Consider the following 26,629-nt stretch of genomic DNA (forward strand, 5'->3'; position numbering starts at 1 on the left):
TACTTATTTGCCACATACTTTTATTTCTTGAATGAGAATGTATGCATTTGTTATGTCTTTATATTTAAACAAAATTTCTAGAGAAGCAGTAATTATAATGACAAAACTAATACAAGTAGTATTGTTGTGGAGAAAATGTGAGGATGTTGTGAACTGTTAAATCAGGAAAGACTGCTGACAAGACCTTTGCTCAACTTGGTGTCTGGGAAACTTTTCACCAGGTTTTCAATGGTAAGTATCAAAACTAGTACATGATTAAATTAAAAAACAAACATTTTAATTATTTTCAGTATTCCCTGAAGAGGAAATTCTGCACAATGTGAAAATATCTGCTGAGTTCTTTGTGGGACTAAGCGGGAGAGGAACAAGTTTTTTGCAGCTGTAGACCCTAAGTCTGGAGTGGGACCTAAACCAGGGGCAGACCCTAAAACAGGGGTAGGGTCTAAGCCAGGGGTGAAACCAAAGAATGAGGTATATTTCAGGAAAGGCACAGGGACCTAGGTAAATCATGATGAGTATGTATAGGCAAAGTGATGCTAGTTAAATCTGTGTGTATGCCCACAATATTAAAGAGAAATATCCTATCTAATAAAAGAGAAACATGGTAATTGGCGTACGACCGATACCCTTTTCATTGGCTAATCAGTGAGATATGCAAATTAACTGTCAGCCAAGATGGCGGCCGGCAGCCAGGCAGCTTGAAACTAACATGAGGCTTGGTTGCCTCAGTGACGGAGGAAACCAACGTTCCCGCCTGCGGCTGCCTCTGAGCGGGCAGTTTAAGAAACATTGTAACAAATACGTCCAACTTCAGCCAGCAGAATCGCAACATTGTAAGCAAAGGCCAGAAACCTACTTTCAGCCAGAGGCCTAAGCGCTGGAGCCAAGCCTCAAGCTAAAGCTGGCCCAGAATTAAAAAAAAAAAAAAGGAAAAAAGGAGCGTTTGGGAGTTCAGTCACCCCCAGCCTGAAAACAGCCCTCAGCCCCTCACCCAGACTGGCCAGGCACCCCAGTGGGGACCCCCACCCTGATCCAGAACACCCTTCAGGGCAAACCAGCCGGCCCCACCCGTGCACCAGGCCTCTACCCTATATAGTAAAAGGGTAACATGCCTCCCGGCACCAGGATCAGCGGAGCCGTGAGGCCTCCCGGCACTGGAATCAGCATGACAGGGGGCAGCACCCAAACCCCCTGATCGCCCTGCGGCTCTGTGTGTGACAGGGGGCGGGGCCACAACCTCCCTATCCACCCTGCTCTGTGCCTGATAGGGGGGAGCTCCCCCCCCCCCACGGGCCCTGCTCTGTGTGTGACGGGGTAGAGCCATAACCTCCCCATCAGTCCTGCCCTGAGTGTGAGAGTGGCGGCGCCCCAACCCCCTGATCCGCCCTGCTCTGTGGGTGATAGAGGGCAGCACCCCAACCCCCTGATGGGCCCTGCTCTGTGCGTGACAGGGTACAGAGCCCCAACCCCCCTGATGGGCCCTGCTCTGTGTGTGACAGGGGGTTGCTCCACAACCTCCCCATCGACCCTGCCTTGAGTGTGACAGGGGGCGGCGCCCCAACTCCCCAAATGGCCCTGCTCTGAGCCCGACCAGGGGCTGCACCTAGGGATTGGGCCTGCCTTCTGCCACCCGGGAGCAGGCCTAAGCCAGCAGGGCGTTATCTCCCGAGGGGTCCCAGACTGCTAGAGGGCACAGGCCAGGCTGAGGGACCCCCCTCCCCCCCCCGAGTGCACAAATTTTTGTGCACCGGGCCTCTAGTCCTATATAATAAAAGGGTAATATGCAAATAGACTGAATGGCAGAACAACCAAACAACCAATCAAAGCATAATATGCTAATGATATGCTAAGGCTGCTCAACTGCTCACTGTGTACTGTCCACCAGGGGGCAGATGCTCTGACTGGTAGATTAGCTTGCTGCTGGGGTCCGGCTGATGGGACTGAGTGAGATGGGCCACACATGCCCTAGAGCCCTCCTGCAGTCCCTCCCTGGCCTGATTGTGCACTGGTGGGGTCCCTCAGCCTGGCTTGTGCCCTCTCACAATCCAGAACCCCTCAGGGGATGTCAGAGAGCCGGTTTTAGCCCAATCCTGCAGGCCACTCCCCTTGGGAGGGCATCAGACGCAGGGCTCATGACTGGTGAGAACTATTGTGGCAGTCTCCTGATCAGGACTAATTGGGCGTAAGCCTGAGGCAGGCACAGTGGGGCCAGGATGAGCAGGAGCAGCAGATAGGAGCTTCAGGTGGCATTGGACTGTGGGTTTTGGCCCAATCCCTGCAGGCCACCCAGAGGGACCCCACCCATGCACAAATTTGTACACCAGGCCTCTAGTTTTAAATATAATATGAAAGAAAAATTTGTATTTCCATGTTGAATTCTTTATTTTTCTAGTAACTGGATTATTCATTCATTCCTATACACTGGTCACATTTTCCTGCTCCTGCACTACTGCTTTCCTTGAAAATTATTGTCCATCACCTCCATATAGTTACAAATGTCTATTTATTTTAAGGTTCAGGCTAACTGCATTTTATTATAGAAAGTCTTCCCGGCTGCCTTAAAGTAATGTTCCCCTGCTGATGACACCCAAAATAACTTAGTTGCATACTCCTATTGGCACATTACTTTCTATTATATAGTATTTGTTAATTATGTATGATAAACCCTATAGCATATAGATTAAAAGTGTGGGTTTTGAATTCAAATCACAGACCTGCCTTTTGCTGTGTAACTTTAGGAAACTTAATTAACCTTTCTGTTCCTCAGTTTTCTCCTCAGTAAAATAATCTCACCTGCCCTGTAAAGTTCTGAATATTAAACCAATTAGGTATATCAAAGAATATGTCACTGTCATCTTTGCATCTCTTCACCTCCACTGACATCATGTCTTGTGTATAATTTGATTCTCAGACTAGTGAAACAATAGGGAAGATACTGACTCCTAGAAATTAGAAAGTCAATTTTCAATATTTAAAAATGTTGATTTTTCTCTAATTTTCTGATGTGCTTTAAGAAACAAATGACACAAGACACAATTTTTACACATAAAATCTAGAAAATGAGTCTAAAAGATAGAGACATGCACTTTTCAACTGTAATTCTTTTTCAATTTGAGGGCTTATATTGCTTCCTACATTTAAAATAAGCCCGCAGCCCTGGCCAGGTGGCTTAGTTAATTGGAGCATTTTTCTGAACACTGACAGGTTGTGGGTTTGATTCCTGGTCAGAGCACATACCTGTGTTGCAAGTTTGATTCCTGGTCGGGATGCGTACATGAGGCAACCAATCAATGTTTCTCTCTCACATAGATGTTTCTCTTTCTCTTCCTCTCCCTTTTCTTTCTAAAATCAATAAACATCCTGGGGTGAGGATTAAAATAATAATAATAAGCCTGCATATTTTTTTTAACATGTAATATGTTTATTATCGCTATTTTATTTATTTATTTATTTTTTAAAGGATATTTTAATTTAGCCAAATTTAATATACTTGAAATCACATGGAAAGCTTTATCAAATAAAAATTAATAAATATATTTTAAGTTTTTGCCTCTGAGAAAGGGCAAAACAAGTTATTTTTTTTTCTTTTTTTTTTATTGCTTAAAGTATTACAAAGGGTATTACATATGTATCCATTTTATCCCCCCGCCTTAGACAGTCCCCTAGCCTCCCCTATCACCCAGTGTCTTATGTCCATTGGTTATGCTTATATGCATGCATACAAGTCCTTTAGTTGATCTCTTACCCCCCTACCTCCTGCCCCCCAACCCTCCCCGGCCTTCCCGCTGCAGTTTGACAATCTGTTTGAGGCAGCTCTGCCTCTGTATCTATTATTGTTCAAAAGTTTATAATGGTCTCTATTGTCCATGAATGAGTGAGATCATGTGGTATTTTTCCTTCATTGACTGGCTTATTTCACTTAGCATAATGCTCTCCAGTTCCATTCATGACGTTGCAAATGGTAAGAGTTCCTTCCTTTTTACAGCAGCATAGTATTCCATCATGTAGATGTACCACAGTTTTCTAATCCATTCATCTACTGATGGGCACTTAGGCTGTTTCCAGATCTTAGCTATGGTGAATTGTGCTGCTATGAACATAGGGGTGCATATATCCTTTCTGATTGGTGTTTCTGGTTTCTTGGGATATATTCCTAGAAGTGGGATCACAGGGTCAAATGGGAGTTCCATTTTCAGTTTTTTGAGGAAACTCCATACTGTCTTCCATAGTGGCTGCACCAGTCTGCATTCCCACCAGCAGTGCACAAGTGTTCCTTTTTCTCCACATCCCCTCCAGCACTTGTCGTTTGTTGATTTGTTGATGATAGCCAGTCTGACAGGTGTGAGATGGTACCTCATTGCTGTTTTGATTTGCATCTCTCGGATGATTAGTGACTTTGAGCATGTTTTCATATGTCTCTTGGCTTTCTGGATGTCCTCTTTTGAAAGGTGTCTATTTAGGTCCTTTGCCCATTTTTTGATTGGATTGTTTATCTTTCTTTTGTTAAGTTGTATGAGTTCCCTATAAATTTTGGAGATTAGGCCCTTATCAGATATGTCATTGGCAAATATGTTTTCCCACACAGTGGGTTTTCTCGTTGTTTTGTTGATGGTTTCTTTTGCTGTGCAGAAGCTTTTTATTTTGATGTAGTCCCATTTGTTCATTTTTTCTTTAGTTTCAAGTGCCCTAGGAGCTGTATCAGTGAAGAAATTGCTTCGGCATATGTCTGAGATTTTGTTGCCTTTGGATTCTTCTAGAATTTTTATGGTTTCCCGTCGTACATTTAAGTCCTGTATCCATTTTGAGTTTATTTTTGTGTATGGTGTAAGTTGGTGGTCTAGTTTCATTTTCTTGCATATATCTGTCCAATTTTCCCAACACCATTTATTGAAGAGACTATCTTGGCTCCATTGTATGTTCTTGCCTCCTTTGTCAAATATTAATTGAGCATATTGGTTCGGGCCGATTTCTGGGCTCTCTATTCTATTCCATTGATCTATATGCCTATTCTTGTGCCAGTACCAGGCAGTTTTGAGAACAGTGGCTTTGTAATACAACTTGATATCTGGTATTGAGATCCCACCTACTTTGTTCTTTTTCAGGATTGCTGCAGCTATTCGGGGTCTTTTTTTATTCCAGATGAATTTTTGGAGAGTTCGTTCTAGATCTCTGAAGTATGCCGTTGGTATTTTAATGGGAAGTGCGTTGAATTTATAGATTGCTTTGGGTAGTATGGACATTTTAATGATGTTGATTCTACCAATCCATGAACACGGTATGTTCTTCCATCTGTTTATGTCTTCCTCTATATCTTTTTTCAACGTCCTGTAGTTTTCTGAGTAGAGGTCTTTTACCTCTTTAGTTAAGTTTATTCCTAGGTAGCTTAATTTTTTTGGTGCAATGGTAAACGGGATTGTTCTTATAATCTCTCTTTCTGAAAGTTCACTATTGGTGTATAGAAATGCCTCAGATTTCTTGGGGTTAATTTTGTATCCTGCTACATTGCCAAATTCATGTATTAAGTCTAGTAGCTTTTTGATGGAATCTCTAGGGTTTTGTATGTATAATATCATGTCGTCTGCAAATAAGGACAGTTTTACTTCCTCTTTTCCAATTTGGATGCCTTTTATTTCTTCTTCTTGCCGAATTGCAATCGCTAACACTTCCAGTACTATGTTGAACAGGAGTGGTGAGAGAGGGCATCCCTGTCTTGTTCCTGTTCTTAGGGGAAATGGCGTTAGTTTTTGTCCATTGAGTATGATGTTGGCTGTGGGCCTGTCATATATGGCTTTTATTATGTTGAGGTATGATCCTTCTACTCCCACCTTGCTGAGAGTTTTTATCAAAAATGGGTGTTGAATTTTGTCAAATGCTTTTTCTGCATCAATTGATATGACCATGTGGTTTTTTTCTTTCAATTTGTTTATGTGATGTATCACGTTTATTGATTTGCGGATATTGTACCATCCTTGCATCCCTGGGATAAATCCTACTTGGTCATGGTGTATGATCTTTCTGATGTACTGCTGGATCCAATTTGCTAAGATTTTGATGAGGATTTTGGCATCTATGTTCATGAGGGATATTGGCCTGTAATTCTCTTTCATTGTGTTGTCTTTACCTGGTTTTGGTATTAGGGTGATGCAGGCTTCATAGAATGAGCTTGGAAGTGTTCCTTCCTCTTGAATTTTTTGTAGTAGTCTGAGGAGGATAGGTTTTAGTTCTTCCTTGAATGTTTGGTAAAACTCCCCTGTGAAGCCGTCTGGTCCGGGGCTTTTGTTTGCTGGAAGCTTTTTGATGACTGCTTCAATTTCTTCCATAGTTATTGGCCTGTTGAGATTTTTAGATTCTTCCTGATTGAGTTTTGGAATGTTGTATTTTTCTAGGAATTTGTCCATTTCCTCCAGGTTGTCTAGTTTGTTGGAGTAGAGCTGTCCATAGTATTTTTTAACAATCATTTGTATTTCTGTGGGGTCTGTTGTTATTTCGCCTCTATCTTTTCTGATTTTATTTATTTGGGTCCTCTCTCTCTGCTTCTTGGTGAGTCTGGCTAGAGGTTTGTCAATCTTGTTTATGCTTTCAAAGAACCAGCTCTTGGTTTCATTGATTTTCTGTATTGTTTTTTTTGGTCTCTATGTCATTTATTTCTGCTCTAATCTTTATTATCTCCTTCCTTCTGCTCACTCTGGGCTTTTCTTGTTGCTCTCTTTCTAATTCTTTGAGTTGTAGAGTTAGATGATTTACTACCATTTTTTCTTGTTTTTTGAGATAGGCCTGTAGAGCTATAAACTTCCCTCTCAGGACTGGTTTCATTGTGTCCCATAGGTTTTGGATTGTTGTGTTTTCATTGTCATTAGTTTCCAGGATGTTTTGAATTTCTTCTTTGATCTCATTGGTAACCCAATCAATATTTAATAACATGCTATTCAGCTTCCAGGTGTTTGAGTATTTTGGGTTGTTTTTATTGTAGTTTATTTCTAGTATTATGCCATCGTGGTCTGTGAAGATGCTTTTTATGATTTCAATCTTCTTGAATTTGGGGATACTTTGCTTGTGACCCAATATGTGGTCTATTTTTGAAGATGTACCATGAGCACCTGAGAAGAACGTATATTCCCTGGCTTTGGGGTGAAGTGTTCTGAAGATGTCTATTAAGTCCATCTGATCTAGTGAGTCATTTAGGATTGCTGTATCTTTGCTGATTGTTTGTCTATAGGACTTATCCAGTGCTGTCAATGGTGTATTAAAGTCCCCTACTATGATTGTATTGTTGTCGATCTCTCCTTTGATATCTTCCAGGAGTTTCTTTATGAATTTGGGTGCTCCTACATTGGGTACATATATGTTTACCAGGGTTATATCTTCTTGTTGTATTGATCCCTTTAGTATTATGAAGTGGCCTTCCTTATCTCTTGTTAAGGCCTTCACTTTGAGGTCTATTTTGTCCGATATAAGTATTGCTACCCCAGCTTTCTTTTCCTTTCCATTTGCCTGAAAGATATTTTTCCATCCTTTCACTTTCAGTCTGTGTGAGTCCCTTCTAATGAGGTGGGTTTCTTGTAGACAGCAGATGTATGGGTCATGTTTTTTTATCCATTCAGCCACTCGATGTCTTTTGGTTGGAGCATTTAGTCCGTTTACGTTTAAAGTTATTATTGAAAGGTACTTGTTTGTAGCCATTTCTTTTTGTGTGTGTGTGTGGCTGTTTTCTTTCTGAGCTTTTTATTTCTTTTTATACCAGTCCCTTTAGCATTCCTTGCATTGCTGGCTTGGTGGTGACAAACTCCCTTAGCCTTTTTTTGTCTGTGAAGCTTCTTATTTCCCCTTCAAGTTTGAATGATAGCCTTGCTGGATAGAGTATTCTTGGATTCAGTCCTTTGCTTTGCATCACTTTGTAAATTTCAGTCCATTCTTTTCTGGCCTGATGTGTTTCTGTTGAGAAGTCATTTGACAATCTAATGGGAGATCCCTTGTATGTAACTTTCCGTCTCTCTCTTGCAGCCTGTAAGATTCTCTCTTTGTCCTGAACATTTGCCATGGTGATTATGATGTGTCTTGGTGTGGGTCTTTTCGGGTTCACCTTGTTTGCGACTCTCTGGGCTTGTGTGACTTTTTTCTTCCCCACCTCAGGAAAGTTTTCTGATATTATTTCTTCAAGTAGGTTTTCTAATCCTTGTTCATCCTTCTGTTGTTCTGGTACTCCTATTATTCGTATGTTGTTTCGTTTCATGTTGTCCCAAAGCTCCCTTAGGCTCTCCTCCTGTCTTTTAATTTTTTTCTCCAATTGCAGTACATTTTGGGTGTGTTTTGCTTCCTTGTCTTCTAATTCACTAATTCGGTCCTCCGCTTCTCCTAGTCTACTGTTGATACTTTCAATGGAGTTTTTCATTGCAGCTATATCACTCTTCATTTCTTCTTGGGTCTTACTTAAGTTGTTGATTTTTTTATCTGTTTCTTCTAGCTTCTTCCATATGTTATCGATTTTTTCATCTGTTTCTTCTAGCTTCTTCCATATGTTATCGATTTTTTCATCTGTTTCTTCTTGCTTCTTGAAGAGGTTGTCGATTTTTTCCTCCATCCGGTTTATGCACTCTAGGACCCTTATTCTGAATTCTTTATCTGTCATGTTGCATGCCTCTGTATTACTTAGCTGCTTTTCTGGAGAGTCCTCCTTCCCTTTCCTTTGGGGGTTTCTTTGTCTACCCATGTTTGATCTCACTGACATATCTAGATGTTGAGTCATTCAGTGGTTGCTCCCTGGGTGGCAGTGACTCCTTGGTCTGTGGTTGCTCTTCGGGCGTTTGCGGTAGCTGCTGCTCTTCAGTTGGCAGCAGCTCCTCTGGTGGGTGCTGTTCACAACTGTGGTGGCTCTTCTGGCTGGTGGGGCGAGGTTTCACGTACAGCTGCTGTTCCTCAGCAGAGGATGTGGTGCTCAGGAGGTTGCTGTTGCTTGGATCTGCTGCATTGATTTGAAGGCACATAATACAACACAACAAGGCACCACGTACCAGGCACTCTACACAAATATATTCACGATATTAATAACTCCAAATAAAGGTGACCACCTGAATTAAGAGAATTAGGGGATAAGGAAGAAGGAAGAGAAAAAGATAAAAGAAAAAAAAAAGAAAAGAAAAGTAGGGACCAAAAAAAGGAGTGCAAAAATGAAATCGGGAAAAAGGAGGGGGGAAAATAAAAGCGAGAAAAGAAAAAAGAAACGAAAAAAAAAAGAGCGAAAAGAGAGAATGAAGTGGAAGAGGGGAAGAGACTTTTTATATGAGGAGAATACTCCTATAGAACAGCCATTAATCCCAACAAATTCCAGCAACAGCTCCCTGGATATGAATGCAAACTAGAAACAACCAATAATATAACAATGAAAATAGAATGGAGAACACTAATCCCAAAATAAAATAAAGAGAAAATAAAATGGCACTTTAAAAAATGGTAACACGGTAGCAGTAATAATACTGGTTAAAAAATAAGAAGGTAGTAATTAAAAGGGTAAAATCAGGTGATGGAAAAAGAAAAAAAAAAGAACAGAAAAAAAATTGATTTCTTAGTTAAAAAGTGAAGAAAGAAAAAAAAAATGCAGTAGTGAAGGTCCTTCGGTTCTTCTATTCTTCAGTGTGGCTCGCCTTAGACCTTCCAGGTATTCAGGAGAGTGTTGAGTTTCCCTGCGATATACTGTTCCTCTGTGTTGTGAACCACAGTCCTTATTTTAAAGCAGGTCGCATTTATTTCCCAGACTGCCTTATTTTGTGTTTAGCAAAGAGTCAGTTTGTGGCTCAGCCTCTGGGTGGCAGTGTTCTGGGGTTGGCCTCTGGGGCTATAGGGCCTCTCTTTCCAGTGGAAGTTCACTGCCCAGAGCTCACTGCGTAATAGTTAGTTACTGGCGCTATGTTGTTGCTGGGATTGAAAATCCCTCTATAGGCCAGACCCTGTTAACTCCCAGGGACTGATAAGGTTATTTTAATCCTTGATCTCCTACAGGGTGGAATCTGGGTGTGGCTGTGCTCCTTGCCTGGGGGCCGGGGGGAGGAGCCTCACTCTCTGGAGAGTGTGGCTGCCCCAGTCTTGGGCTCAGGGGTGTCTCAGCACTCAATTCGCTGCCACCTCTCCCGGCTCCCCTTCTCTCCCCAGTCTCTCCCCAGATTCCACTCCTCCACACACTCTCCCTCTCTTCAGCACAGGTGAGTGTCTGTATCCGAAATGTCCCATGAACAGGATTCAGTGAAAACAGACAAACAAATGCCGGCCGCGGAAACGGGGAAGGCTTGGTTTCTGTAAGCTTCTTCTCTTACCGGGACTGTATGGTCAGGTCAGCTCTTCAGGCTGCCCCCTTTAGGCTCAGTCCTCCGCGGTCACAGAACCCAGCTCTCAATTTCCCTGGCGGCGCCAGGAATCCCGCGGTTCTCCTTTCCCCCAGTCAGGGGCTGTGCCTGTCCCAAGGGACGCGGCTGTCTGCCACGCGGTCTCCCTCCGACTCTCTGGGCTCAGAGGTCTGGCAAACTTTCCTGCCCAAATCCCTGGTTTTTTTACCTTTCCAGGGGAGTTCTGCTCTTCCCGGCTGCAAACCCTCTCACCAGCTGAGCAATTTCGCCAATTCGGTGTGGGTGTTACTAGTTTCAGCTGTTCATTCCATTTGCTCCGGGACACGACCTGGGACGCGTCTGCCTATATCGGCGCCATCTTGGTTCTCCCAGCCTGCATATTTTGAATTGCTTTACAATCGTATTTCTGTAAGAACTTACTGAAATTGTGGTATCCTTGGAAAAGCAAGAGAGCAGTTAACTGTGCCTATTTTTTAATCCACACTGAAGGATATTTTTTTTGATTTTTTTTTTATTACAGAATTAAAAAACACACACCTATATTTCCATAGAATACATTTCACATTAAAGATTCTCACAGTGGGAAAAATAACAATTTATTATTTAATTTCATATTTGTGGATATTATTTTGGGACAAGTAAAATGAACACATTTGAGGAGTAAGTCTCAGTTTACAATGTGTAATATTTTGATACCTCTACATGGGTACTTCTTCCCTGCATGGAACTTCTCTATACTTAGAAGAAGTTCTTCAGGCTCTTTTTCCCAGGATTTAGAAATTAGTAATGTGAAATATCAGCGTTTCCTAACTTTAAAGTTTCTCAAAAACATATAACCATCAGTGACTGGTATGAAATGAACAAAGGGGGGAAGTTTTCAAACATTAAGTACTGGATAAGTTGATGTAGTATTTATTTATGATTTAATAGTTTTTCCCTTTCTCCATAACTCCCAAGGCAAATATAGATGTTTGATTAGGTATTGATAGTAATAAAGCTGGATTCCCTTTAAGAGTTTGGTAAATTAAAATGCGAAAGCTCTTATATAATATACAGTTATATTGTGAATCTCATGAGAAGCTAGAGGACAACCTCATTCATTTGCCAGCATGTGGAACTCAATCTCACAATTTCTTGGATATAATTCCTCTCAAACCTTTTCCTCACCGATTAAATTCTAAAACTAGCCAGGTGATTAGAAGAGGTTTATCTCACTAGTGGACTTCTCTGTTATTTTCCCCTTATTGTGAGATGAATGGCATGACAGAGCAGAGGCAAAGAGGTGTACAATCAATTTTCCAGGTATTAAGTCAAGAAGGACAGAGCCTCCACAGCATGGCAACAGCTTTGCTGATGCCCACATTGTGATAGTTGAAATAACAAAGCCCAGCAAAGGTGAAAGCCGAGAGTATCAAAAGGTCTGCCTTGGGAGCTTTTTGCAATGCATCCTTTTGAACATACTCAGTAACAACTTCTCTGAGGCCCCATGACCATGGAGAGCAAGGACCACAGCCAGGGAGTACTCCATCACAAAGGAAGGATCCAAAAACACAGCTGGAAGTAGGCCCAGGAGCAAAACACTGACAACCCTCTCACCAGTCCAGTGAAGAGACATAGCATTGGAACCAGAAGGCAGCTGGGTGACAGGTGAATGTGCTGTATTCCACACCATCCTGGGGTAGGTTGGTCCTGGAGAAATGCTGAGATTTGAGCAAGTCTGACCCCTGGGTTTCAGAGGAGGAGAGCTTGGTCTCCTTGGGCACCGCAGAGGACACTCAGCCTCCACACACTTACCATCTCGCTCCTGAAGGTTCAGGTCTTGGAGGATATGTTTTTACTGGTTTTAGAGAGGAAGGAAGGGGGGGGGGAGAGAGAGAGAAAGAGAGAGGGAGAGAGAGGGAGAGAGAGAGAGAGACACTGATTTGTTGTTTCTTATAGGTATCCCAACTAGGGATCAAAACCACAACCTATGTGTGTGTCCTGATAGGAATCAAACCCGAAACCTTTCCTTGTATGGGGAAATGTTCCAACCAATTGAGCCAACCAGCCAGGGCATGCCTATTCTTTTTTCCTGCAATTCAAACATCTGCACAAATTCAGCAACAAAGATCAGAACCTACTTGTGTTTTCCTATATAGTCTAAATATTTATTGTTTGATGTATCACTAATTTTATTTTTGTAAGATGATGTATCTTTGTTTTTTGTTTAGGGCCTGAAGGAGCTCTTTTTGAACATTCAGTGGAAACATCCCTCATAAGAGCCGACCCATTTCAGGAGCTGAGGTAAAAATTTTGTTCAAATATAAATGTACTACTCATCTATAGAAGACACCTGGATAAGTGCTAGAATAATATTTTTGCACTTGTAACCAGATTGATTTTTTTTTTTGCCCACTGCTAGTTTTTTTCTTTATTGATTAAGGTATTACATATGTGTCCTTATCCTCCCGTTGCCCCTCCCCCACCCCGACTCGTGCCAACGCACCCCTAGTGTATGTTTTCATTGGCTATGCTTATATGTATGCATACAAGCCTTTTGATTGATGTCTCCCCCTTCTTCCCATTCTCCCCTGCCTTCCCTCTGAGGTTTGACAGTCTGATGCTTCTCTGTTTATGGATCTATTTTTGTTCATCAATTTATATTGTTCATTATATTCCACAAATGAGTGAGATCATGTGATAGTTATCTTTCTCTGACTGGCTTATTTTGCTTAGCATAATGCTCTACAGCTCCATCCACACTGTTGCAAATGGTAGGAGTTCCTTCCTTTTTACAGCAGCGTAGTATTCCATTGTATAGATGTACCACAGTTTTCTAATTAACTCATCTTTTGATGGGCACTTAGGCTGTTTCCAAATCTTAGCTATGGTAAATTGTGCTGCTATGAACATAGGGGTGCATATATCCTTTCTGAATGGTGTTTCTAGTTTCTTGAGATATATTCCTAGAAGTGGAATCACTGAGTCAAATGGAAGTTCCATTTTTAGTTTTTTGGGGAAACTCCATACTGTTCTCCACAGTGGCTGCACCAGTCTGCATTCCCACAGGCAGTGCAGGAGGGTTCCTTTTTCTCTGCATCCTCACCAGCACTTGTCATTTGTTGATTTGTTGATGATAGCCATTCTGACAGGTGTGAGATGGTACCTCAATGTCGCTTTGATTTGCATCTCTCAGATAATTAGTGACTGAGCATGTTTTCATATGTCTCTTGGCCTTCTGTATGTCCTCTTTTGAAAAGTATCTATTTAGGTCTGTTGCCCATTTTTTGATTGGATTGTTTATCTTCTTTTTATTAAGTTGTATGAGTTCCCTGTAAATGTTGGAGATTGAACCCTTATCAGAGATAACATTGGCAAATATGTTCTCTCATCCAGTGGGCTTTCTTGTTGTTTTGTTTATGGTTACTTTTGCTGTGCAGAAGCTTTTTATTTTGATATAGTCCTATTTGTTGGTTTTCTCTTTAGTTTCCATTGCCCTAGCAGCTGCATTGGTGGATATTGCTTTGGCAAATGTCTGAGATTTTCTGCCTGTGGATTCCTCTAAGATTTTTATTGTTTCCCATCTTACGTTTAAATCCTTTACCATTTTGAGTTTATTTTTGTGTATGGTGTAAGTTGGTGGTCTACTTTCATTTTTTGCATGTATCTGTCTAATTTTCCCAGAACCATTTATTGAAGAGACTGTCTTGACTCAGTTGTATCCTCTTGCCTCCTTTGTCAAATATTAATTGAGTATAGTTGTTTGGGTCAATTTCTGGGTTTTTTAATCCTATTCCATTGGTTTATATGGCTGTTCTTGTGCCAGTACCAGGTAGTTTTGAGAACAGTGGCTTTGTAATATAGCTTGATATCTGGTATTGAGATCCCTCCTACTTTGTTCTTCTTTCTCAAGATTGCTGCAGCTATTGGGGGTGTTTTTTTTTTATTCCAGATGAATTTATGGAGAGTTCATTCTAGGTCTGTGAAATATGCCATTGGTATTTTAAAGGGGAGTGCATTGAATCTATAGATTGCTTTGGGTATTATGGACATTTTAATGATGTTGATTCTACCCATCCATGAACATAGTATGTTCTCCCATCGGTTTATGTTTTCCTCTATCTCTTTTTTCAATGTCCTGTAGTTTTCTGAGTACAGGTCTTTTACCTCTTTAGTTAAGTTTATTCCTAAGTATCTTAATTTTTTTGATACAATGGTAAATGGGATTGTTTTTTTTTTGGTTTCTCTTTCTTTGAGTTCATTATTGGTGTATTAAAAAGCCATAGATTTCTGGGTGTTAATTTTGTATCCTGCTACATTGCCAAATTCACTTTTTAAACCTAGTAGTGTTTTGATGGAGTCTTTGGGGTTTTCTATGTACAGTATCATGCCATCTAAGAATAATGACAGTTTTACTTTTTCTTTTCCAATTTGGATACCTTTTATTTCTATACCTTGTCTAATTGCTATAGCTAACACTTCCAGTATTCTGTTGAACAGGAATGGTGAAAGTTGGCATCCCTATCTTGTTCCTTTTCTTAGGTGAAATGGTTGTAGTTTTTGCCCATTGAGTATGATGTTGGCTGTAGGTTTGCCATATATGGCTTTTATTATGTTGAGGTATGATCCCTTTATTCCCACTTTGCTGAGGGTTTTTATCAAAAAAGAGTGTTGGATTTTGTCAATGCTTTTTATGCATCAATTGATATGACTATGTGATTTTTATCTTTCAATTTGTTTATGTGATTATCACGTTTATTGATTTGCAGATATTGTACCATCATTTCAAACCTGGGATAAATCCTACTTGGTCATGGTGTATGATCTTTCTGATGTACTGCTGGATGCGATTTGCTAGAATTTTGTTGAGGATTTTGGCATCTATGTTCATGAGGGATATTGGCCTGTAATTCTCTTTCATTGTGTTGTCTTTATCTGATTTTGATATTAGGGTGATGCTGGCTTCATAGAATGAGCTTGGAAGTGCTCCATCCTTTTGAATTTTTTGGAATAGTCTGAGGAGGATAGGTTTTAGTTCTTCTTTGAATGTTTGATAATACTCCCCTGTGAAGACGTCTGTCCCCGAGCTTTTGTTTGCTGGAAGCTTTTTTGATGAGTGCTTCAATTTTCTCTATAGTTATTGGCCTATTGAGATTTTTAGATTCTTCCTGATTGAGTTTTGGAAGGTTGCATTTTTCTAGGAATATGTCCATTTCTTCTAGGTTGTCAAGTTTCTTGGAATAGAGTTGTTTATATTGCGTGTGTTTTTTTTACAGTTCTTTGTATTTCTGTGGGGTCTGTTGTTATTTTGCCTCTTTCATTTCTGATTTTGTTTATTTGGGTCCTCTCTCTTTGCTTCTTGGTGAGCCTGGTTAGAGGTTCATCAATTTTGTTTATCCTTTCTAAGAACCAACTCTTGATTTCATTGATCTTTTGTATTTTTTTTGTCTCTATGTCATTTATTTCTGCTCTGATATTTATTATCTCCTTCCTTCTGCTCACTCTGGGCTTTGCTTTTTGCTCTCTTTCTAATATTTTAAGTTGTAGAGTTAGATAATTTGTTACCAGTTTTTCTTGTGGTTTTTTTTTTTTTTTTTGAGGTAGGCCTGTAGAGAGCTATAAATTTTCCTTTCAGGACTGCTTTCACTGTGTCCCATAAATTTTGGATTGTTGTGTTTTCATTGTCATTTGTTTCCAGGATATTTTTTATTTCTTCTTTGATCTCTTTGGTAACCCAATCATTGTTTAATAGCATGCTATTCACCTTCCAAATGTTTGAATTTTTTTATTATTTTTATTGTAGTTTATTTCTAATATTATGCCATTGTGGTCTGAGATGATGCTTGATATGATTTCCATCTTCTTGGATTTGGAGAATATTTTCCTGTGTCCCAACATGTGGTCTATCTTTGAAAATGTCCCATGTGCACTTGAGAAGAACATGTATTCTGTGGCTTTGGGGTGAAATGTTCTGAAAATTTCAATTAAGTCCATCTGATCTAGTGAGTCATTTAGGGTTGCTGTTTCTTTGCTTATTTTTTGTCTAGAGGATTTATCCAGTGATGTCAGTGGTGTATTAAAGTTCCCTACTATGATTGTATTGTGGTCAATCTCTCCCTTGATATCTTCCAGGAGTTCTTTTATGTATTTGGGTGCTCTTGCATTGGGTGCATTTATGTTTACCAGGGTTATATCCTCTTGTTGTATCGGTCCCTTTAGGATTATGAAGTGGCCCTCCTTATCTCTTTTTATGGCCTTCACCTTGATGTCTATTTTGTCAGATATAAGTATTGCTACCCCAGCTTTTTTCTCATTTCCGTTTGCCTGAAAGATATTTTTCCATCCCTTCACGTTTGAGTCCCTTGTTCTGAAGTGGGGGTCTTATAGACAGCATACATATGGCTCATGTTTTTTTATCCATTCAGCCACTCAATGTCTTTTGATTGGAGCACTTAGTCCGTTTACGTTTAAAGTTATTATTGATACGTACTTGTTTATTGCCATTTTTATTTTTTGTGCCTGTATTCTTTCTTCCCTTTTTATTTCTTGGTTTTACACCAGTTCCTTTAGCATTTCTTGCATGCTGGCTTAGTAGTAACAAACTCCCTTAGCCTTTTTTATTTTTTTTTTCTGTGAAGTGCCTTATTTCCCCTTCAATTTTGAATGATAGCCTTGCTGGATAGCATATTCTTGGGTTCAGTCCCTTGCTTTGCATAATTTTGTGAACTTTCTTCCATTACTTTTTTGCCTGATGTGTTTCTTTTGAGAAATCATTTGATAATCCAATGGGAGATTCCTTGTACATAACTTTCCGTCTCTCTCTTGCAGCCTTTAAGATTCTCTCTTTGTTGTTAATGTTTGCCATGGTAATTATGATGTGTTTTTGTATGGGTTTTTTTAAGTTCATCTTGTTTGGAACTCCTTGTGCTTGTATGACTTATTTATTCCCCAAATCAGGAACGTTTTCTGACATTATTTCTTCAAATAGGTTTTATAACCCTTGTTCCTCTTCTTGTCCTTCTGGAACTCCTATTATTTGTATGTTGCTTTGTTTCATGTTTCTTAAGGCTCCCTCAGGCTCTCCTCCTGTCTCTTAATTTTTTTCTCCAATTTCTGTTCAATTTGGGTGTGTCGCTGCCCAGTCGTCTAATATACTAAATTGATCCTCCACTTCTCCTAGTGTACTGTTGAAAGTTTCCATAGTGTTGCTTATTGGAGCTATATCACTCTTTATTTCCTCTTGATTCTTACATAAATTGTTGATTCTTTTCATACATCTGGTTTATGAATTGTCTGACCCTTATATAAGAGAGTCTTTATTGTAGCCCAAGTAGCCACTGCTACAACTGGAGCTATTAGACAAATCAGTTCTTCAAAGTAAAGTCCCATAGAGTAGCCATACACCTGCTAGGTAACAATACATCTTTCCTACAAAGTACCAGTAGCCTCTAACATAGAAGCTATACAGGAGCCATCCTTAGAGCTACAGCCTCACTAAGCAGCTGCCTCCAAGCCAGCTGCCTGGTGGTCAGTAACATACTTTAATACTAACTTAGACAAAAGAGGCTTCTTTCCAAATAGTGACATCAGTCTTTGGATTATAGAAGGGCAAGCTTGTGCAGTGTACCTATAGTAAGATAGCTGTGTCCTTGCTTCTTTCACCTGCATATAGCAGAGTAACCTTGACACTCCTGATTAGGATTCCCATGCTCAGAGTGGCCTTGACATCTGGTGCACTCTAAACAGAGTCCCCATAGACATAAAAATCCTGGTTTTTCCATTCTTACTGTCTCTGTGCTTCAGGCATTTACTCTCCCTCCTGCCAGTATTTTCCTGTAGCATAGTCCTGCCTTCAGTTTGTTCCTCTCTAATCTGCCCATCAGCTGCCAAATGCAACTATGCATTTCAGTTTCATTGATGCCACCTTGGCCTTAAGAAAGTTGAAAGGGCAACCTCTGGGCGTTCATGGCCTTCCATGATCTGGGCTCTTAATAATGGCTGTCCAGCCCTAACCGATTTGGCTCAGTGGATGGAGCATCGGCCTGCAGACTGAGGGGTCCTGGGTTCAATTCCGGTCAAGGGCATGTGCCTTGGTTGTGGGCACTTCCCCAGAGGGGAAGCTGATCGATGTTTCTCTCTCATCGATGTTTCTGACTCCCCTTCTCTCTGTAAAAAATCAATAAAATATATATATATATTTTAAAAATAATGGCAGTCTAGCCTTGAGCCCTCACAGCACCCCCTGCCTGATCTGCCTTCCTAGACTTGAGTGCTGCCACCCACCCCACTCCATCCTTTTACACAGGTTGTCCCATCTGCCTGGAGTGCCCTTCTTCCCTTGGAGACTCAAGAATATCTACTTATGCCTCCAATCTTAGTTTATTTAGTTCATAAGCTGTGGGCTTATGATTCATATGTTTCACAGAGCCATCGTTTTCCCCTTAAAATCATTAGCATAAGTTTCCTGAAATTGTTCACAATTTTTAACAGAAAAAAAATGATATTTTCTTGTTATACTACCATCTCGAATACAGCTGCAAACAGGGAAAAATCTTTGTACCTTTAGTGAAAGAGTTAGGTGCCTTTGTGGGCTTGAAATTTGCAAAATCATTATTGAAAATGTCAATTTACAATACATTTAGTAAAATATGTGTACTGTAGCTCTGGCCAGTTTTTCTCAGTGGTTAGTGTCACAAGTTGGATTCCCAATCAAGGGAATGTACTTCAGTTGCGGTTCAATCCCCAGCCCCAGCCAGAGTGGGAGCAGGAGGCAACCAATCAATGTTTCTCTCTCTCTCTCTCTCTCTCCCCGCTCTTCCACTCTGTCTACAAATCAATGGAAAAAATATCGTTGGGTAATATTAGAGAAAGAGCAGTATAAAAAAAATCAAATGCATGATAAATCCATATTTGCAAAAAATGTTGGTGTATATATAGTGTAAGTGTGGTAAAATACACATAACATAAAATTTACCAACTTAAATACCTTTAAGTGTATAATTCATAAGTATTAAGAACATTCACATTGCTGTGCAACCATCATCACCATCCAGCTCTAGAACTTTTCATTTTGTAAAACTGAAACTTTCCCCATTAAATAACTTTTTAATTTATTGATTTGAAAGAGAGAAAGAGAGAGATATTTCTTGTTCCACTTATTTATGCATTCATTGCTTGATTCTTGTATGTGCCCCAACTAGGGATTGAACCCACAACCATGGCACCTTGGTGTATCAGGATGATGGTCTAATCAACTGAGCTGCCCGGCCGGGGCCCATTAAAAAGCTTCTCATTTCCTCCCCTAGCCCCTGACAACCACCATTCTACATTCTGTCTTTATGAAAGTGACTATTCTAGATACCTCATATAAGTGGAGTCACAGAGTATGTGTCTTTTTGTAACTGGCTCATAAAACTTAGCATAATGCTCTCAAACTTGGCTATATCTTTACATAATATCAGAACATATAAAATTACCTACTTTGCTAGACATTTATTTATTTATTATTATTTTTTAAATATATTTTTATTGATTTCAGAGAGGAAGGAAGAGGGAGAGAGAGATATAAACATCAATGCTGAGAGGGAATCATTGATTGGCTGCTTCCTGCACACCCCCCACTGGGGATCAAGGCCACAACCTGGGCATATGCCCTGATTGGGAATCGAACCGGTGGCCTCTTGGTTCCTGGGGTGACACTCAACCGCTGAGCTACACCCAGCTGGGTAAGACCTTTATTCTTTATATGTGCCTCAATGTATTTCATTTTATACCTAGGCTACTGAATTTACTACGTTATAGCTATAAATATTTATTCTAATAGTATATTTGTATTTTATATAAAATCAAATAATATTTTAAAACATGTCTTAAAGTCTAAGATATCACTTAAAATCATGTTTAGAATTTGAACTTGAAATATATGCAAAACAATTAATATATTCTATGATATTATGTAAATAAGAGAAATAAAGTAGAGTAGAAATCCCAGTTTTACACAGACAAGCCTGGTGACCTAGGCCAAGCTAAATTGTTGAGACTATTTTTTCTTATGTATAAAATGTTGATAGTATTATACATCTCAGAGTGCTCTTGGAAAGATTTACTAAGCTGTTAGTTTGAAAGCATTTTGTAAACTAAAAGTCAAACACAAAAATCATTTTTATATCATTATCACAGGCCCAGTGCATGAAAGTCATCCATGGGTGGGTTCCCTAGGCCTGGCCGGTGATCAGGGCCAATCAGGTTACCTGCCTCCCTGCCTCCCCACCTCCTCCTTCCCTCACTGCCTGCACGCAGCCACGTGGTTCCCCACCTCCCCACCTCCTTCTTCCCTTGCCACCTGTGCACTGCCACCCACCCCTGGTTCCCCATCCCCATTGGGACCTGTGGGCTGGGGGGAGGGACATGGAGGTTGGCCAGCAAGCCCAAATAAGGCAATTGGGGCCTGCTGGCTTTGGGGAGGGGCCAACCACCACTGTGATGGGAGGGCAGCAGGCCGATCAGGGGCTGCTGGCTGGGGGAAAGACATGGGGAGGGGCCCAGAAGGTTGGCCACCAGCCCTGTGGAGGGAGCTGGCCCTTGGCCCCCCTGGGAAAGGGGTCGCATCCACCACCACCCACCCCTGGTTCCCAGCCCTGATTGGGCAATCAGGGCCTGCCGGCCCTGGGAGGGGGATGGGGGGAGGTACCAGTATGTTGGCCAGCAGGCCCCATCAGCGATCAGGGCCTGTGGGCTGGGGGCAGCTCCTGTGTTGAGTGTCTGCCCCTTGGTGGTCAGTGCGCATCATAGCGACCAGTTGTTCTGGTTGTTCCGATTGTTTTGGTCATTGTGTCATAACAGTTGCTTAGGCTTTCATATATATAGACTAGAGGCCCAGTGCACAAAAATTTGTGCACTCGGGGGGGCGGTGGAGGGGGATCCCTCAGCCTGGCCTGTGCCCTCTCGCAGTCTGGGGCCCCTGGGGAGATAAGGACCTGCTGGCTTAAGCCTGCTCCCAGGTGGCAGAGGGCAGGCCTAATCCCTAGGTGGAGCCCCTGGTCGGGCTCAGAGCAGGGCCGACTGGGGAGTTGGGGCGCCGCCCCCTGTCATGCACAGAGCAGGGCAGATTGGGAAGTTGCGATGCCACCCTCAGTCATGCTCAGGGTAGGGACGATTGGGGGGTTGGGGCACCGCCCTCTGTCACACTCAAGGCAGGGTCGATGGGGAGGTTGTGGCAACACCCCCTGTCACACACAGAGCAAGGCCAATCAGGGGGTTGGGGCGCTGCCCCCTGTCATGCACAGAGCAGGGCCCATCAGGGGGTTGGGGAGCTCCCCCCTGTCATGCACAGAGCAGGGCCGATCAGGGGTTTGGGGCGCCACCACTCTCACACTCAGGGCAGGGCCGATGGGGAGGTTATGGCTCTACCCTGTCACACACAGAGCAGGGCCCGTGGGGCGTGGGGGGTTGAGGTGCCACACTCTGTCACACACAGAGCCACAGGGCGATCAGGGGGTTGGGGAGCTCCCCCCTATCAGGCACAGAGCAAGGCCGATCAGGGGGTTGGGGCGCCTTCCCCTGTCAGGAACAGAGCAGGACAGATAGGGAGGTTGTGGCCCCGCCCCCTGTTACACACAAAGCTGCAGGGCGATCAGGGGGTTTGGGCGCTGCCCCCTGTCACGCTGATCCCAGTGCCAGGAGGCCTCGTGGCTCCGCTGATCCCGGTGCTGGGAGGCATATTACCCTTTTACTATATAGCATAGAGGCCTGGTGCACGTGTGGGGGCCGGTTGGTTTGCCCTGAAGGGTGTCCTGGGTCAGGGTGGGGGTCCCCACTGGGGTGTCTGGCCAGCCTGGATGAGGGGATGATGGGTGTTTGCAGCTGGTCACACACCCTTCAGGGTGGGGGTACCCACTGGGGTGTCTGGCCAGCCTGGGTGAGGGGCTGAGGGCTGTTTTCAGGCTGGGACTGAAGCTCCCAACTGCTCCTTTTCTTCTTCTTTTTTTTTTTTATTCTGGGCCAGCTTTAGCTCTGAGGCTCCAGCTCTTAAGCATCCGCTGCTGAAAGCAGGTAACTGGTTTGTTTAGGTTCTATAATCGAAACTCTGTATCAATTCCAGCTCTGAGATCCCGGCTCGCTGAAAGCAGGTTTCTGGGGTTTTGTTTAGCTTCTATATTTGTTACAATGTTTTTGTAACTGCAGGCTCAGAGGCCGGCAAGGCAGGCGGGGAACGTTGGAGTCCTCAGTCACTGAAGCAAGCAAGCCTCATGTTAGTTTCAAGCTGCCTGGCTGCCGGCCGCCATCTTGGCAGGCAGTTAATTTGCACATCTCCATGATTAGCCAATGGGAAGGGTAGTGGTCATACGCCAATTACCATGTTTCTCTTTTATTAGATAGGATTCTCCCAAGTATTTATTAACACTAAATATAATGAGTTAGGAAATTCAGCATTTCTCTAACCTTTAATGTATAGTTAAATGTTAATCGAAAACAAATGGGAGCTCAATATATCTTGCCCATGTAGAGAATATTTACAACATAAAAATAAATTGTGACTATAATTAAGTTATAACAATTTCATTAATTTTGATAAAGGATCATAAGGTCAACTTACAGAATTATTATAGTTAGGAAAGAACAACAATTTTACTTTCCTATAATAGAAAAATGATTCAGACAATCCTGATAACCAAGGACAGAAAGTGAAGACCTTATAGCAGGGGTTCTCAAACTTTTTAAACAGGGGGCCAGTTCACTGTCCCTCAGACCATTGGAGGGCTGGACTATAGTTTAAAAAAATACTATGAACAAATTCCTATGCACACAGCAGCGGCAAAAACACCTGGTGGGCCGGATAAATGTTTTCAGCGGGCCGCATGTGGCCCGCGGGCTGTAGTTTGAGGACCCCTGCCTTATAGAGACTGGTAGGAAGTGGGGAGTCATGAAAGGGCTGGCCAGGCTCCCACAAACAGCAGCTAAAGTTCCTGAGAGATATCTCAGCTGTGGGGAATTGTCACTGAAAACTCTGGGGTCTAATCCCCAAGCTGGGCCCCCAGCAGAGAGCACCAAAATTGAGAAAGGTGCCCATATAACATCTGGCTGTGAAAAGCAGGAGGGTTTCTGTGTGCCAGGGAGAGATGACTGGAAATTCAGGTACCCTCTTAAAGGGCCAATGCAAAAATTTTGTGTGTAGCCACTCACTTTGGGGTCTGGGATAGGGATGGAAGAGTGGACAAGAAATGTGTGAGGAGAAGCCAGGGATGGTGGTTCTGGGGCTTGAGCTTGTAAGGCAGACACCCTGGTTTCCTGTACAAAGTCATTCCCTCACACTGCAGAGGTAATCTTTCTCAGGCACACCTTTGATATCCAGGTGATTTTTTTCCTGGGGAGGGGAAGACAGTTGACCATCTTTATCAGACAACAGTGTGCCCCATGGTGTGGAATTTCTGAGGGTTATAAAGAGACTGACAATAACAATTTACAACCAGGCAAAAGCAATTGTCCCACCCTGTTGGAAAACATCCCACAAACCTGTGGATAATTGCCTGAGGGCTAATCAAAACTGTATTCAATAAATCTGCAGGTGTAGGCAGTTTCTGGAGGCTTTGAGTGTTTGCCTGATCGAATTAGTCAGAAGCAGCATTTGGCACTGTCCTGCACTAGAGATTGAGAGGCGTAGCAGGTCTACCTAGTACATAGTCACCAATGCAAACAGGTAGCCAAAATGGGGGTGAAAAAGCAACACCCAAATGAAAGAACCAGAGAATTCTCCAGAAGAAGAGATCAATGAAATGAAGATAAATTTATCTGATATACAGTTCAGAATAATGATGGTAAAGATGCTCAACAGCATAAGAAAAGATATAGTAACTATGAAAAAAGAATAATTGGAAATAAAGAATTACTGTGAACTCATAAAGAACACACTGGAAGGAATACATAGCATGTTAAGGGAAGCTGAGGATCTGATAAGTGCTTTAGAAGATGGTAGAAAAAAATCACTCAACCAGACAAACAAAAATAAAACAATAATTCAAAAAACAAGAATATAGTTTAAGGAAGCTGTGGGACAACATGAAACACAACAATATTTGCTTAGTAGATTAGCCAGAAGGGGAAGAAAGTGAACAAGGGATAGAGAACTTGTTTAAAGAAATAATGACAGAAAACTTCCCTAACCTGGTGAAGGAAAAAGTTCCACAAGTTCAGGAGGCACAGAGAGTCTAAGCAAGAAGAACCCAAAAAGGCCCATGCTCAGACACATTATAATTAAAATACAAAAAAATTAAAGACAAAGAGAGAATCTTAAAGGCAGCAAGAGAAAAGCAATATGCCACCTACAAAGGAGCTTCCATAAGGCTGTCATCTAATTTCTCATCAGAAACTCTATAGGCCAGAAGGAAATGGCATGAATACTCAAGGTAATGAATAGAAAGGATCTGAAACCAAGGTTAATATATCCAGCAAGGCTATCATTCAAAATAGATGGTGAAATAAAGAGCTTCACAGACAAAAAAGGCTAAAGGAGTTTATTACCACCAAGCCAACATTGCAAGAAATGCTAAAGGGACTGCTGTAATGAGAAGAAGAAATAGAGAGAGAAACCTAGGTATACAGATTTAAAATGGTAATAAACAAGTACAAATCAATAATAACCTTAAATGTAAATGGATTAAATGATCAAGTCAAAAGACATAGGGTAGCTGAATGGATACACAAACATGAACCAACTATATGCTGTCTACAAGAAAACCACACCAGAACAGAAGACTCAAACAAGATGAAAGTGAAGGGATGGAAAAAATTTTTCCATGAAAATGGAAATAAAAGAGAACTGGGGTAGTAATATTAATATCTGAAAAAATATATACTTCAAAATGAAGCCATTATAAGGGACAACAAAGATCACTGCACAATACTAAAGGGATCAATCTAACAAGACTATATAACCCGGCACACCAACCCCACACATAGCCAACCCCATGCACACCAACCCCACGCACAGCCAACCCTACGCATGCCGACCTAAAACAAAACAAAACAAAACAAAAACAAAAACAAAAACAAAAACAAAAACAAAAACAAAACAAAACTATATAAGCCTGGTAAACACGTATGCACCCATATAGGATCACCTAAATATATTTAAAAAAACACTTCTAGAGGACTCTAAGGGAGAGAATGACAAGAATACAGTCATAGTAGGGCACTTTAATATCCCTCTTACTTCACTGGATAGATCTTTCAGACAAAATATTAACAAGGAAACAGTGACTGTAAGGAAAGCATTGGATTAGATGGATTTAATTGATATTTATAGAACATTTCACCCAAAGGTGCAGAATATACATTATTCTCAATTGTACATGGTTCATTCACAAAGATAGACCACATTTTAGGACACAAAACAAGTCTCCACAGTGCAAGAAGATTGACATACTATCAAGCATCTTCTTAGATCACAGCGGAATGACATTAGAAATCAACTAATGTAAAACACCCCAAAACATTCAAACACATGGAGGCTAAATAGTGTATTATTAAACAATGAATGGGTTACCCATGAGATCAAGAAAGAAATAAAAAACTTCCTGAAAACAAATGAAAATTAACACACAACAACCTCAAATCTCTGGGACACAGCAAAAGCAATCTCTCTACCACTCAGGTGGACCCTTGAATGATTACTGCCAAACTCTATTGATTGATTATTCTTTTACATTGATAGTTATATTCTTTTCTATAAATTCTTATCATAAACTATCTTTTACTTTTTAGTACTGGGTCTAGAAGCATTACTATTTCTGGCCTGAGTAAACTGAAAAGAATTCTAGAATATCCTAACTGACGAATGAAAACACTGAATATGGATTTTGTAGGCTTAAGATCATGATGTTTTTATAAATGTATCTCTTAAATATACATGTTTAAGTAACACAATGTAAAATTTGATATTTGCTCATATGGTATTTATAGAAGTGTGGCAACTATTTTCTTTAAAAAGAAAGATAATTGACTTGTATTTAAGTTAAAATCTCTGTACCCATACCTATGACAGATGCTGACTCTACATAAAATGCCTGGTACCGGATTTTTTTAAAAATATGTTTTTATTGATTTTTTACAGAAAGGAAGGGAGAGGGATAGAGAGTTAGAAACATCGGTGAGAGAGAAACATTGATCAGCTGCCTCCTGCACACTCCCTACTGGGGATGTGTCTGCAACCCAGGTACATGCCCTTGACCAGAATCGAACCTGGGACCCTTGAGTCTGCATGCTGATGCTCTATCCACTGAGCCAAACCGGTTAGGGCCTGGTACCGGATCTTAATGAGC

The 26,629-nt window shown here is 41.3% G+C and overlaps 1 protein-coding gene and 1 pseudogene across 2 annotated transcripts in view; one reads left to right on the forward strand and one right to left on the reverse strand.

The window, feature by feature from the left end:
- Positions 1–26,629, forward strand: part of SGCG (sarcoglycan gamma) — a 168,139-nt gene that overhangs the window by 105,426 nt on the left and 36,084 nt on the right. For both annotated transcript variants that reach the window (XM_059684450.1, XM_059684449.1), the window contains one exon: positions 12,545–12,617. In XM_059684450.1, the coding sequence (XP_059540433.1) occupies positions 12,545–12,617 (73 nt within the window). The remainder of the gene's footprint in view (positions 1–12,544; positions 12,618–26,629) is intronic.
- Positions 11,426–12,131, reverse strand: LOC132226314 (succinate dehydrogenase [ubiquinone] cytochrome b small subunit, mitochondrial-like; annotated as a pseudogene).

This window comes from Myotis daubentonii, chromosome 2 (assembly GCF_963259705.1).
Source record: "Myotis daubentonii chromosome 2, mMyoDau2.1, whole genome shotgun sequence".
NCBI lineage: Eukaryota > Metazoa > Chordata > Mammalia > Chiroptera > Vespertilionidae > Myotis > Myotis daubentonii.